General features: G+C 39.8%; 1 protein-coding gene across 9 annotated transcripts in view; it reads left to right on the top strand.

The window, feature by feature from the left end:
• Nucleotides 1-1,532: 1,532 nt before the first annotated feature.
• The window catches only part of LOC117560497 (epidermal growth factor receptor substrate 15-like 1), a 40,217-nt gene continuing 26,096 nt past the window's right edge, over nucleotides 1,533-15,653 (top strand). For 5 of the 9 annotated variants that reach the window (XM_034237360.1, XM_034237354.1, XM_034237359.1 and 2 more), the window contains exons 1-14: nucleotides 1,554-1,656; nucleotides 3,188-3,229; nucleotides 3,616-3,705; nucleotides 4,832-4,879; nucleotides 5,189-5,284; nucleotides 5,551-5,619; nucleotides 6,204-6,329; nucleotides 6,561-6,620; nucleotides 9,643-9,885; nucleotides 10,563-10,720; nucleotides 10,818-10,974; nucleotides 12,115-12,177; nucleotides 13,353-13,438; nucleotides 14,346-14,378. In XM_034237360.1, the coding sequence (XP_034093251.1) occupies nucleotides 1,630-1,656; nucleotides 3,188-3,229; nucleotides 3,616-3,705; nucleotides 4,832-4,879; nucleotides 5,189-5,284; nucleotides 5,551-5,619; nucleotides 6,204-6,329; nucleotides 6,561-6,620; nucleotides 9,643-9,885; nucleotides 10,563-10,720; nucleotides 10,818-10,974; nucleotides 12,115-12,177; nucleotides 13,353-13,438; nucleotides 14,346-14,378 (1,298 nt within the window). In that variant the 5' untranslated portion in view covers nucleotides 1,554-1,629. Of the gene's footprint in view, nucleotides 1,657-3,187; nucleotides 3,230-3,615; nucleotides 3,706-4,831; nucleotides 4,880-5,188; nucleotides 5,285-5,550; nucleotides 5,620-6,203; nucleotides 6,330-6,560; nucleotides 6,621-9,642; nucleotides 9,886-10,562; nucleotides 10,721-10,817; nucleotides 10,975-12,114; nucleotides 12,178-13,352; nucleotides 13,439-14,345; nucleotides 14,379-15,653 lie in introns of all 9 variants that reach the window. The other 4 variants (XM_034237362.1, XM_034237358.1, XM_034237356.1 and 1 more) reach the window with 2 other exon arrangements.

Here is a 15,653-nt window from a genome sequence, read left to right as displayed (position 1 = left end):
GTGTGTGTGTGTGTGTGTGTGTGTGTGTGTGTGTGTGTGTGTGTGTGTGTGTGTGTGTGTGTGTGTGTGTGTGTGTGTGTGTGTGTGTGTGTGTGTGTGTGTGTGTCAAACATCAGAAAAATTCACAGCTGCCCTGCCTAATACTTTTGTTTTATTTTATTACAATTATTAAAGTTAGGTTATTTTCCTCCAATAATTACACATTGGAGAGGCTTTCCTCAACAAACCAGCTAGTTTTGTTGGCCAAACCTAACACAATTTCTGGCATGAAAACCTGACAGCTAACTCCTCTCAACAGTGCTCAAAACACCTGATATACAGTATGTATATTAAAATAACCTCTATATTATAACATTATATATTATAAGAACTCTTGTCTTGCTTCAATGTTTCTGCACCCTTGTTGTTTTTATGCATTTCAAAATGTTAACGCATGTATGTCTTAAAAAGCAAAACCACACAAGGCCATGTCTGACTCAGATGTCCAGCCTGATGCAAACAGGCCGGCACCCAGGCAGAAGAAATGGTTCGAGCTGTATCAAAGGGTTCAAGTGTTCATGGCACAATGTATTTTAATAATTTGTATTTCCTACACCAATCAAATGATTCAACCTGTTTTTTACTCCTTCAAAGGCACAGCAACTATTTTCAGATTGAGTGTCCAATGCAGGCACATGGACAGAAATCCTTGTTTGGCCAAGTGCAGCTTGTGGATTCCACCCTCAGAAGGTAACACTCTTAAAAACTCATTCAAAAACTGATGTTGTGTTTGCTTGCGTGCATATCAGTAAACAAACACATTACTGATGTACACTCTCATGGAACAACAGCCAGCTGCAAGTCCAGTCCACAGAGCTGTGGGACAGCAGAGTGCAGCAGTGGGACACCTGCGACCACTGAACTTGTCAATGGTTTTTGGACAGTTATTTACACTCATATTTGACCATGAACATTTTAAGTTGAATTATATTTGGACAGTATAATCGTCCCATGACACAGCCATTTGCTTTATTGCCTTTCAGTTTACCAAGTTAGTCGCACTTGTATTTTTAGGAAGGCTGAGGAATAGTCTCATGCTTGATGTCGTTTTAGCCAGTGAAAGATAGTAAATCTACTGAAATCATTTATCTTTTAAAAGGAATTGTAAATCAGTGATTCCAGGCTGAATGCAGCAAAACATTTGTTATAACGATTTTTTATGAATGAAAATCCATTTGGTCAGGATATTAAATAATGCAGTTTTCATTAAGTAATGAGTTGTTCCATATTTAATTAATAAATTACACTTGAAAGCTAAACAAATATAGTGTTTCCTTTAGAGCAGCTAAAAAATAACTTTGTGTCGTAAATGCTATGTTTTTTTTTCAAACTAATGTCAGTATATTTATTGCCATGCTTTTACAGTCTGCACACCCTGTATGACTGTAGGGGCAAACAACTCCAACAAGTATGGCAAGCACTTTTTAGTCAAATTTGTTTGAAGAAATGTCACAAAGGGGGCAAGGTAAAAGAACATCATTGAATGGAGTTGGCAGCTTGCTGTTGCCGGGTGTCGGGCATGGATCTGTCCGCTAAGGGGAGCGCTTCCCTGGAGAGGAGGGTGGGTGCGTTCCCGCAGCAACAGGGAAGATGGCAGCTCTCACATCTCTCACCCAGGTAAAGATGCTGCAATTTACGACTCTACACTTCATCTTAAGGATAAGATCATTTATAGCATGACACAGTATGTTCGGTTTATGACATTGTAATTTAAACTGACTTAAACTAAACATGAACTCGCTTTGAAATGCAGCTACAAATAAACCCGTCAGCTGGTCGGTTCAGGCCTATTTCAGTACCGTTATGTAGCGGGCTTGTTAGCATCAGCTGTTGCCGTGCTGCCATTTACCTACGACAACAAATTACGAATAACTGACTAATTACACATTTAAAGACAATAAGCATATCGTACACTGTATACACATTTGGGTACATGCTGGCATGTGCACGTTAACTTAACATAGCATCTTAAACTATGATACCGTTCAGTCCTTCAGCTAGCAAACCTTAGCTAGCCTAGCGCTGATGTCAAGTAGAGTGAGGGTGATAAACATGCTAGGGAGGCTAGGATGCAGGCTAAACAGGAGGCATGCTACAAAGGAGGCACAGGAGGCAGACTAAACAGGAGGAATGCTAAATAGTATGCAGGCTATACAAGAGTCAGGCTAGGCTAACCTCAGCTAACCTGGGCTTAGCTTTGGCTAATGATGCTGATGTGAGTTGCTCTCTAGTCTACTGGGGGTGAAAGTGTTTCTTAAAAAATGTATTCCGTTAAAAATACTATTTACATGTAAACAGTAACCTAATCTAAATATCACCATATAAAATAATGTAACCTGTTACTTTTGTATTAAATACAAGGCAAATATTGACTTCAGAAAATAAATCTCATCAAGGAAACACAGTATTTGTCAACTGCATAAAAAAAGGTGAATTAAATGAAAATCAATTATTTATTATTTTCAATAATTGTATGATTTACAAATGATGGTTGATTCCTTGATATGACAGTGTATATCCACTTCTGAAATGCACAGCTGGCACTGATTTGATGTGATGTTATTTCCCTGTTCACATTTGAACACAACATAATGGGATCATTTCCACCCTGTGAAAGGTTCCTTTGAACTAGAGGCTGTGATAATGAACTGGTAGATAAGCTGTGGTTTAAGCATGTGCCTCCTATATTGTTACATTGTTGTCTTGATATTGGTCTTAACATTTTTATCATTTGATCAAATCCTTCTTCCGTAACTGTAAGGGAATACAGTATCCTGCTTATCTGATCCCCTTACATGTGTTCTGTTATTCATCAAGCCTGCTGTGCTTGTGCAGCAGTCATAACTGGAAATGTAGTTATTTTGGAATATTTCATTTTGATTGTGCGCTGCAGTGCTTGGTGATATTTCAGCTGAATTGATACTCAGCAAGGATTTTGAAGAGCACTATTCTAGGCGCAGCTAGGCATTTGAGTTGGTGTAGTTGACAAGGCTTATTGTGGCAAGGTCATTCTGAGGTTGTAGTAAATATAAGAATATAGTGCCAACAGGCTCTCAGAACGTGTAGCTGAAGGAACCTCACTTATATAGAGATAGAGAAGGGAATTGGGTTGTTTATAGTGCTTTAACATTTTTTCTCTCTGCCGCAGTTATCTAGTGGGAACCCTGTATATGAGAACTTTTACAGACAGGTAAGATGATGAGCCAAATATTAATAAACTATATATTTATACAATAAGAGTAGTGTAATTGCCTTTATCGTAGTTCTTGTGATATTCAGCATCGTAGCCCAGCTTTTTGTGCAATCTGAGCCACTGTCTGCCACCATGTAAACCATCTTTACAAATCATTAGTACTATTTTTTTAAGACGGATACAGTATCGCAAAAACATAATATTGCCACACTCAGGTGTATCAATATTTTGATAGAAATACGCTTTTATCGTAGTTTATGTGAAACACACATGAATGGCAGATCACATGTTTTAAGTGAGAGTTCATTAGGATATGGAAGCATGACATTTGTCATTACAATTTATTTAATTCAATCACTCAAAATGTTAACGTTTGCTCCAAGGTGGACCCTGGGAATACGGGTAGAGTTGGACCAACAGAAGCTGCCTTGTTCCTAAAGAAGTCTGGACTCCCTGACATTACATTGGGAAAGGTAGGTTGTTGAATACCGTGTTTCTGTGTACTGGAGGAGGGTGTCAATGTAACTTGTTATAGAGCTGGAGAGGTATGTGTGTGTCTCATACATCAGCTGCTAGCAGTTGCTTGTGGATCATACTTGATTTTAACCCTTAAAGATCCACAAAGAAACATTGTTTTCTTTTTTGGAGGCGAAAGGGGATCTTTAGAGGAAGATTGCAGGTCAACAGTACAAGCCAAATAAAAGGGATTTGCAAAATCTAGAACTTGTTTGTTAAGGTACCTATATATAAGGGTATAAGGGCTTGCAACATTACAATCAAAGAATATAATAGCGATCCCCATGCTGTTTTATGTACCTTTTCAAGTCTCAAGTTGTTGCAGCAGTTTTTTTCTTGATAACATTTGCCACACAGATTTAAACATTTTTGACCACGCGAGAATTGGTAAAAATGATCAAAAATTCCTTCAAAAAAACAAATCTAGGGGTTGTACACATGCAGCGTCTTTTATCGCCTGGAGGAAGAGATGTGCATCAGTCACCTGCTTGGTGCCTACTCTCGTACTGACTTTTCAAGGGCACTAAAGCAGGTTGCTTAGGACGTTGCCAAACCCTCAGAACTAGCTCCTTGTAACATCTAGTCTTCTTCAAATCATTGTTTTTAAATGATTCATTTTAATATAGTCTTTGGGACAACAGTGTATTCCCAAAACATGTTTTTTGTCTCTGCTTTAGTCGCTCTGTGTGCATGTGTGTTTTAGAAGCAATGCTACTCAGATATATAGGAAGTGATGGACAGATCCTAAGCTTTGGATAATGGTAGCCCTGCAATACAATGATCCCTTCTCCTCCATATTTACAGAAAACTGATATTTATAGGAATAAGGATATCTGCCTTGTGTGATTGGTTGTTCCTTATCATTTGACAACTTCAAAAAGCTTCCACGGAGTGATGGCATCGCCCTCATGTTTGAGCATTAATGAATCTGCCCCTGAGTTCAAGATGACTCAACAAAAATGATTTTGTTTTACAGGAAGAGTAAAAAGTATTTTGAAATGAAAATACTTCTATAATCCATAAATATATCACTGGATTAGATAGACTTTCTTCACTTTTGCGTGTTTGCGTCTTGTGTTTCAGATTTGGGATTTGGCCGATCCCGATGGCAAAGGATATCTTGACAAACAGGTAGGGAACAGATGACTTCTCATCCAGTGCTCTGACTTTGAGAATGTGCTTAACAGAGACCTATTAAAGCACCATAGATGCCATTATGCTTAAATACCTGATCTCAGACGACCACATTTGTAGATACAACCCCAAATCCTTTAATGCTTGTTCAGCAAACAAATTGTTCTAATGTTTAAATATTGTTCAATTATGTTTTTGTTTATTTCATTTCTCAATAACAGTTTTGATACATCATGCTACATCAGTGTTTGTTATCTGAGTTAGAGAATAAGACCAATGGATAATAATGTGTGTTTTCTGTCTCAGGGGTTTTACGTAGCTCTGCGTTTGGTGGCCTGCGCTCAGAATGGTCATGAAGTCAGTCTCTCCAGCCTCAACCTCACAATCCCCCCACCCAAGTTTGTGAGTAGGACTTCATCACTTAACTGAATCCCATTCATTCTTTGCAATCAAGTTACAACAGTTATTTTCTGGTATTTTGCATCAATATGTAAATAACAGCAAACCTTTTGACATTTTTACAACACTCTAAATTAATTATATGTATCATGTTATTAAAACTTGTATGAAATTCTCAATATCAGAGAAGAAGATGGGTATTAATCCATCCAGCTAGTGATGATGATGTGACTTTTATGTGACGGCCATCTTTGTTTGTCTTATTTCAGAAGGACACTAGCAGTCCGTCTCTAAGCAGCACAGCTCCTCCCTCCAGCGAATTACACTGGGCTGTCAGGGTGTGTTGACACACACACACACACACACACACACACACACACACACACACACACACACACACACACTAGCATAAAGAAGTCCTTAAAGATGTGTACAATTCTATTTCCTAAGTATTTATTTTTGATTATACTAAAGACATTTTAAAGTTTTGAATAATATTAGGGTTAGGGAAGGGATATGAAATGGCATCAATCATTATTATCCATTATTTATTAAAATATGGACACATTTGATCCTCTTTAAGTTTGAAGAAAGCATATTTGTGAAAAGAGATATTTTATCTAGCCCTCAGCCTCTCAATGAAGACTTTACAAATGAAACATTGGCATTTACAAGAAATTAGTTTGCAGATATATCGGTATTGTTCATTTTTCACACTCTAAAATTTAACTTGGTTTTTTTTCATTAGTTCCAACAAAAATAACTCTCACATAGTATTATATTATTCATGCTCTAACACTCAGTAGTAAACCATAGAGTTGAAGAATAATCTGGAGCTCTTAAATCAAAAGACAGAGTGAGGCTTGGTCAGTATAACATGTAAAGATCAGGCTTTTAAGATAACCTGTGTGTTTCTTTGTAGCCCGAGGAGAAGAATACATTTGATGGGATCTTTGAGAGTTTGGCTCCAGTCAATGGCCTGCTGTCAGGAGACAAGGTGAAACCAGTCTTAATCAACTCCAAGCTACCTCTGGACGTCCTCGGGAAGGTAGTGACTTAAGCTTGTCGATTCTATGACAGATGGTTAAAATACTGTTTCCCGACAAATATGAAGTAGCATGAATGTCATCGTGGCTAACAAAACTGTTGTATGTAACTTTGTCAAATAACTTGCTTTTCTTCCAACATGGATTCATATGAATGAAATAACATATGTTAGAGATCAGTTACCCCTTTCATCGCGCTGAATGATCTCATCATGTTTACTTCCTGCTGTCAGGTTTGGGACCTGAGTGACATTGATAAAGATGGCCACCTGGACAGAGATGAGTTTGCAGTGGTGAGTTTTTGCATTTGTACTGTTTTAGATTTGGTTCTCTATAGCCTGACACAACTGTGCCCCCAAAACAGCCTAAGAAGGTGGTCGGTGGATAATTACTATTATTTAGATCAGTATTAAGATCAGTGTTTTCTGTCAGGATTATTCAATGATTAAGAGAAACATATCTTTAAATGGTACTGACAAAATCAGTCAATCACATGAAATCTGTAAGGGGAGTTTTTTATAATACAGCATTCTAATGTATAAAAAACTGGCAGTCCACGTACTGGGGACCGGGTTCTATTTCGGCCTGGGACCATTTTCCGCGTTTCATCCCCTCCGTCTCCCCTGCTCAATACAGTCACTTCAGTAAAGACACTATACCCAAAATTGTAAAAAAAAGACGCCAAAATATTCATACATTCTGACTTTTTGTTGGGTTTAGGGCAGGGGTCTCAAACTCAAGGCCCGGGGGCCAAATCCGGCCCGCAACTTCATTTTATGTGGCCCCACAAGAGCTTGCAAATAATATAATACGTTTATTATACGGTTACATGCCACTTTACAGAAGCAGGTTGCCCATAAACTACATGTCCCACAATGCATCTCGTTTTGTGATATGCGCACTGAAGAGACTTGCAATTATTTGCCCTGGACTTCTGCTTTAAGAAGTAGTTAATTACTAAGTTATTATCCTATCCGATAATAATCCAATTCAGAGGCAATAATGTAATATAATACATTATTATATATATATTAGTGCTGTCAAAATTATCGCGTTAACGGCGGTAATTAATTTTTTGAATTAATTGCGTTAAAATATTTAACGCATTTAACGCATGTGCAGAATGGCCCGCCCCATACGTGCCACCAGTGGCAGCGCCAGGGTATGGCTGGGGTAGGCTACACCCATACCAAGAAATGGCTTAGCCCCACCATGAAAAATGATGTTAAAGTAAGCAAAATAAAGTCTGCCAACTCACGCGGAGTAAATTGCACAGACAGCAGTTAGTAAGATTGATTTCAGTAGCCACGGTTTTGAAAACTTTTGTCACGTAGTGATCATCTTCTCAATAGAACATCTTTGATAACGGCGTGGTGTTGTTGCAGGAAGTCCCGACGGAGAATACTTTTGCTGTAGTACGGGGTGCACATAACTGGTACGCAGGTTATGTGCGTAATCTGAAATGCGTACCGTCACTTGTATCACAAAGCGCATTTGCGTACCGACGTACTTGTGAAGCTTTTCCAGAAGGCGGTTAGATCACCGGACGACAGAGTCGGTCTCCGTGTGCACAGACAGGGCTGCTGTTAACGTCGGTCTGTACAACGGAATTGTGCCAAAACTACGCCAACCGGCTACGGAGGGAGACTCTCCCCCCCCCCTTCACTGGAGAACTGCGCTAAAACAGCTGATCACAACGTTCACACTGTGGTCACGAAGTACTCCACTAGCGCCCCCCCCCCCCCCCCCCCCCCCCCCCCCCCTCTGTCGACTTTCCTGAAGTACTCCCCCGTTGATAGAAATCAACACGTAATGAATTAAGACCCCACGGTTTGATGATTGATAGGTGTGTGGGCTGTCTTTCATTTTGACACGCAGAATTTTTTAATAATAAACATAGATACTGTATGTTAAATGGATATATCCGCCTTCTTTCATTTATCTTTCCATTCCCACAACAATATACATAAATAAATGGCATATTTTGGACATAGTTCGAATGGTGATTAATCATGATTAATTAATTTTTAAGCTGTGATTAATCTGATTAAAAATTGTAATCATTTGACAGCCCTAATATATATATATATATATATATATATATATATATTTATTTATTTATATAGTTACAATCTGCCCTTTGAGTGCAACCTTTATGCGAATGTGGGCCGCGATGAAATTCAGTTTGACACCCCCTGGTTTAGGGTATACCAAGAATATCCTTTTTTGGTCGTCTCCACATGTTACATGTACCCACCTAATTTAACACAAGTAGGACAAACACACATAGGTGGCGCTGTTAAGTCATTTCCCCACCCCTATGTTAAAGGGGACCTATCATGCAAAAATGCACTTTGTGATGTCTTTTATACATAAATATGTGTCCCCGGTGCGTCGGGGAACTCACGCATCGTCACAAAATAAAACACTCTCTTTTCCTCCGTACCCAAATCTTTTAAAAACGGGTGTACAACGAGCAGATTCAGATTCCATCCGAACTGACGTCAAATCAGCAGCGGACCCACAGAAAGTTGCTATCAGAAACAATGCCTGACGTGTTTTGGACGTCTTTGTTTACATTAGCAAGCCTCGCTAACACTCAGAGCTAACCTGTACCGTAGAGCACATGTGTTTTTAAAAAGCAGGAAATAAAAAAAGGAACTCACCTCGTGATAAACCCGCAAGAGAAAAAGCATTTGAGCTCCATACTGTTTCAGAAATAATCCTTGACGTGGTTTAAACAGGATGGCGTTTTATCACAACAGAATTTAACTTTATCTCTGGTAGAATTCTGATCAGGCATTAGCTCCGCCTCCTCTTCTTTTCTTTTTTGCAAGCTAAGGACCCAAGATCTGCGTTTCTCTAACAGGGCTGCAAAAGAGGGGTATGAGCAGTATGAGGCATGGCTACAATGGGTGATCTGTTTGGTATTTTGAAAAAAAAACTTCATAGACATGTTTTGTATAGGTATGGCCCTACAATATATTTTTCCAATATAGCATGATAGGTCCACTTTAAAGAATCCTATTTTATGTACGTATACACTATGTACACGTTTTGTGCCAAATAAAATGGTGTTTCTGAACATGTTTAGGCCCACAACAATGCAATTATTAGATAATTCCTACAATTACATTATGATAATTCATCCTGTTGTGCTCTGACCCTAATAAATAGTAGATCGATTTCTTTACTCGCTATTAGAATGTGTGTCTGGACTGGAGGGAAATACCAGGTTTTGATCCAAATGAGTTTTCTAAAAGCTTTATATGCAGCCAATTATAATGGATTAACAGCAGGATCTGCTCACCCTAGGCCATGCACCTGGTGTACCGGGCCTTGGAGAAGGAGCCGGTTCCCTCCCTCCTCCCCTCCTCCCTCATCCCGCCGTCCAAGAGGAAGAAGAGTCTGGGCTCAGTGGCTGGCTCTGCCACTGGACTACCTGCAAGCCCCCCCCCACCAAAAGACTCGTTACGCTCCACACCCTCTCATGGCAGCATGAACTCACTCAACAGCACCGGCAGCCTGTCGCCCAAACACACACTCAAGTCTGGACAGGTAATACACACTATGTACACTCCATTAATCAGACACTATAATCCATAATATAACTCAAACTGGAGGAATAGTTATGGTTAAAACCTTTTATTTGCATTTTAAATTTTTTATTTGCTTTGGCTTTACATAACAGCCATCTTAATACTCCGTGGCTCTCCATAAAATTACAAAGCCAAAACATTAATGAAAAGCAGGCACAATCAAATAAGTTAAAGGAATCTAAGCAACAGTTCATTTGTATCCTACTAAGTATATTTAAATTGCATTATTCTTTACATCAATGCTTACTTTATTCTAAATAAACACTGTAGTGGTGCACTGTTTGGGACACCGTTTACAAAAATGTACATTAATAAACATATATTAGATTGGTCTTTTGTACTGATGGCTGTATGCAGCACTCTTCAGGACTTTATGACTATCACGGTAAAAACCCAGTGATTGAAAATGTCCTGGAAAATAGTTTCTTGGGAAGAACTTTTCATAAAGTTCTACCCTGCCATATCTGCCATAACCACCTGGATAACGCTCTCTGAAGAAGAGCCATACTGACTTGTTCTGAAAAGATGTATGTTTAATTAAAACATATATAACATACATTTGTTTAATTCAAGACTTGTTTCGAGTCAAAGACACAAAGAATTTCAACATGAGCATCTCCTCTATCTCGGTTTCAGCATTCATTGAACTGGGTGGTCCCAGTGTCAGACCGTGGTCGCTATGACGACATCTTTCTGAAGACTGACGCCGATCTGGATGGTTTTGTCAGTGGGCATGAAGTAAAAGACATCTTCATGCACTCTGGACTCTCTCAGAACCTCCTGGCCCACATATGGTAGGGACCCTGAGAGACTCGCACAGTGGGGTCAGTGTGCTCAGTCTAATTGAGTTAGCTGAATGTAATTCTGTTGAACGTCTGCTCCTCCCTGCAGGGCTCTGGCAGACACCAGGCAGCTAGGCAAGCTGACCAGGGAGCAGTTTGCCCTCGCCATGTATCTCATCCAGCAGAAGGTCAGCAAGGGCATCGACCCTCCACAGGCCCTGACTGCCGACATGTTACCCCCCTCAGAGAGAGGGACCCCTGTACCAGTAGGTCACACACACACACACACACACACACACACACACACACACACACACACACACACACACACACACACACACACACACACACACACACACACACACACACACACACACACCACACACACACACACACACACACACACACACACACACACACACACACACACACACACACACACACACACACACACAGTATACTGTATCTATGTAATTCATAGTGCTCAGGAGGTAAAGCAGGTTGTCCACTAATCTTAGGGTTGGTGGTTCGATTACTGGTTCATTTAATTGTGGGAACCCCAACAAATGATAAACCAAAGATTCCATTAATTGTGTGGCCCTATAGATGAGAGCAACTCTATGTCACTGCCTGGCGAAATGGCCCTGCCCACTCTCCGGTGAAAACGTTTTCTCATGCCTTTTTATTTTTCTGTGTTGTGTTTTGCACGTCAAACAACAAAAAGAACCAAAGTTAAAATGTTGTTTACTTAGAAAAATGATAAAAGAAACAGTCTGTGGCTTCAGGCCTCCACAGAGAAAACAAAAATGAATGGTCAGTCAATACTTGTACGTTGGTGGGAAACAATTTGTCACAGCTGAAGTATGATGCCAAGGAAATCCCAGATTCAGTGTCGGCCTGCGGCCTAACTTCAGAATCTGTATTTACTGCTAGTCAAATGACCGCATATGTTTTCACCAAAAAAGGGGCGCTGTCATGACGTATTGGGGCAGTACCCGGCTCTCATTACCTTTTTAGGATTGTGGCAAGGGAAATGTCTTTATTTCAGACAATCCTGGAGTTACGTATTTATTTTTGATGTTCCTTGTGTTAAATAATAAGAAGTTAAATGAAGACCGCAAGATACTTAATTTCTTAATTTCACCCTCTTTCCAGCCAGGGCTCTATAGTAATGTCCATTGTACTTGTTCCTTTCTGTGATTGTTTTACCATTAGCTGGTTAATCCAAGTATCGTTAACTTTGTACCTTTACAGCATGGCATCATGATAACATTATGTAACAAAAAAGAACAGGAAACCTAGTGCTAATGTATTTCCAAAGGTGTTGTCTCTTTTGACATTGGATGAGTTAAACCTGTTGCTGATGATACAAAATCATAAACTAAGTATTGTCTCTCTGTGTGCAGAGTATGTCAGGATACATGACCCCAGTGGGATCGGAGATGGCTGCTCTGTCTGAAATGAGAAGGGTGAGTCCTTTTCTCTTCTCTCATATTTGTTCTTCCCTTAGCATATTTGGGCTTAAAGGTGTACACATTTGTCTGCTAAACACTGTTTTTAAACTGCACAAACTTCCTTATCTGCAAAATCCCTCGAAAAAGTTACAAATGTAACTCACAGTAATGGTAAACAAAAGATGAGGTAAATCAAGATATTTACTCCCCACTGTTGTACTGTAAGTCTTTCACTGCTGAAGTGTCTAACGTCCCCTCTTCCTCCTCTCTCAGGCTATAATGTTGAAGTTGTGGGTAGGTAACATGGACCTACAGTGTATGAACCTATAAATGCTTTCAGTGGCTGCCTGGCCTTTCCAGCAGATTACTAGAAAGCATGACATACCATGTGACGTCTCACCCTGTCAACCAGCTGCTGACCAAGGAAAGATTCTGGATTCTTTTAAAATCATTATAACAGTGGTATTAAATACTTAAATTAATCAAATCGATGGCATCCCGTATTAATCCTTTATTTTTTAAACACTCAATGGACAAATAAAAAAAAACCTAAGAACTGATTGCATAGGAAGTATCAGTCACTGACTGTTTGAGAGGCGGCGTTAGCTTGTGGTTGTTTTTAAATGGATGTGAAAAAATAGTTTGGGGCATTTTCGAGGTATAAGAAATCTACTTGTTTTGCAGTACACAGAATGTGCCACCAGGGAACCGAAAAAATAAATGTAGGAATTAATTACGTTTTATAAATGCTATGATAATGTACTGTAGCAGTGTACCCAGCAGGGGCTAAAGCATTTTTTTGGTTTGTTTATGCAAGAAATGTATCCTACCTCACCCAAAAAAAGCTGGTGTACAAAACATTGGAACCTTTTTGAGAACAATTGTTATGAAAGAGGCTTTAGTTATATTCATACAATTGCAAAATCCTGAATCTTTTCTCCCTCTGCCGTTTGTCAGTGGTGTTGACACCCCCTATGTGTTGACCCAGCCCCACCTTCTGTGCTGCTCCTCTCACCGAGCACTTATCTCCTGTCCTCTCTTTTCCTCCTTCTCCTTCCTTTGGCCTGGTCTGCCATGGTTCAGTCGGTACCAATTCATGATCCCACTTCTTCGACAAATATGATTTAATTTGCCAATGTGTTCTTTATTTCTCTCTCTCTCTCTCTGCCTCTGGCTCTGGCTCTGTACAGGACAGCTCCAGTTCAGTGGGATCAGGCGAGTTCACCGGAGTTAAGGATCTGGATGACATCAGCCAGGAAATAGCACAGTTGCAGAGGTAACAAATTCTATCAGTGGCACGGCTCAATGACATGGCACCACTGACACGGCAACTGAATTTTCAAAGCTGCAAACAAAATGAATACATCCAAACTGTTTTATTTTAAGCATCGCCGCATTTGTAACAGTTATCTGTTAGTATAGCACATTGTATTTAGCCAAAACGTAATGCAGTAATAACAACAGTAAATGGGGGGATGTGTGGGAGGGAATCTCCATCTGGAAAGAACTTTTGAATGTTAGCCTTTGCAGACCATTTACATGCACATCAACCTATATAACTCACTACAGGAAGGGCAAAAGCATAATAGGGCCTCTTTAATTCCAAGCTGCTCTGATCCGATTCTATTTCCACATGTTCTTGTAGTAACGTCACCAACCTGATGCTGCGTACTTGTGTAGAACGGGAAAAGCTCACACTGCAAAATGTATCCGCCATGCTGTTTTCATCTCATCAGACATGCCTCCATCCATTTTCCCTTTTTTATTTTCTTCGGTGCAAAACATAGCATACACAACTTCCACCACCACCTGAGAATGACAGTTCATTTAATCATGCAAGTGGTTATTGGAGATTCAATTCTATGTGAGATCTCCAGTCCCTGGATTCTCATCTTGAAATATATACTAAAAAGAAAGAATCAGAGAGTCATGTCGTTTGTCTCAGTGCCCTGCATCACCCTCATCTCTGTATAAACTGTTCATCTTTGGTCCTGTGTCTCTGATAAAATGCACACTTGAAAAGCAAACCTGGACGAGCTTCACTTCACATCTCGGCTTTCTCTCATCCTATCGCTTCCTTCTTCCTTCCATCGCTTCATCCAGCCACCCAGCCAAATCTTCTTTTGATGTGTGTATTTTATCAAATTTTGTTTGTTCACTACTTATTCTCCATGCTGCGTCAGCACACTTGCCTTTACCCAGTGGAATACTATCAGGTAACCAAACCAGCTACTGTACATCTATGGACTGGCGTTCTGTCTAATCTACTGTGACACACACAACATGAGCAGTGGTTCTGACATCTGCTGTTCTTTCATAGTGGTTATAAGTGGCCTTCCAATTCAAATGTGCTTATTTCATATCCCCTTGGTGCCCTATTTCAAGATGCAGGATAGGTTTACAGTTTTTAAATGATTGTGATGTGCCCAAATGGATATTATAAAAATGTTCATGCTATTGAAGATAGCAGTTCCCAAGTCCATTTTAGATAAAGTGATTGGGGAACAGAATTGACAGTCCCTTCACTGCATTCAAAATGTTAGGGTTGGGGTCAGTCAAATAAATTGTAAATCTTCCAACGTTTTTAATATAATAAAAACAGGATTGTCCTTAAGCTACATTCACATACAGTAAAACGTGATTTGCACTTTGCTCACCGTGAGGTTGGGTGCAGTGAAACCGTGGACTGTATGGGTAAAAACTGCTAGTTACGTTTTGTTTCTATGGTTACGTCCCCTGCTAGTTTGCGGAACTACATACAGTTGGCATCTGATTGGTTGCACGTCAACAGGTCAGTTGTAGATGGGGTCAGAGTTGGAATAATTTGTACTTTGTAGGGCTGCACGATTTTGGGAACAAATCGAATTGCGATTTTTCTGACAAAAATTGCGATTCGATTTGCGATATTTGTTTTTAAGCGACCCAACGGAAGTTTATTGTAAAATGCGGCCATATCTCCGGCTAGGAAGGTCGTATCAACGTGCTCCCGCCTCTAGCACCCCCGCAGCCCGAGCTACGAGTGAAAGAACTAAACTTACATGAAACTTCCGTTGGGTTGCTTTAAAGTCAAGCTTCAGTTTAAGATTCACCCTGTAATAGATGTAACACATGTGATGGAGCATTACTAACCTGACTCAGATGGTTTCTTTCACCAAACCATCTAAAGCTCCATTGGAAGCCATTTGGAAAGGGCAGGCACTTTCAAAAATACTTGGCAGGTGATTGGATCAATCTGTCTATCACCTTCTATCATGGGCCACTTCTGATTGGTTAACAATGGCTGGTACATGTGGAGCACATCACTTCTGATTGGTGTGGATGACTGACACACAAGAAATAAAATGTAAAAAAAAGAAAACGTTTTTTTCTTTGCGATTTGATAATCGCATCATTTAAAATCTCGATTTAAAATCGATTAATCGTTCAGCCCTAGTACTTTGAGACCTCCAAAAGTTTCGCTTTATCCATAGAAACACAACAGCAACGACAGC

This window comes from Gymnodraco acuticeps, unplaced genomic scaffold, assembly GCF_902827175.1.
Source record: "Gymnodraco acuticeps unplaced genomic scaffold, fGymAcu1.1, whole genome shotgun sequence".
In the NCBI taxonomy this organism is placed as follows: domain Eukaryota; kingdom Metazoa; phylum Chordata; class Actinopteri; order Perciformes; family Bathydraconidae; genus Gymnodraco; species Gymnodraco acuticeps.
The sequence above is the reverse complement of the archived record's forward strand: the minus strand, read 5'-3'. Positions and strand labels throughout refer to the sequence as shown.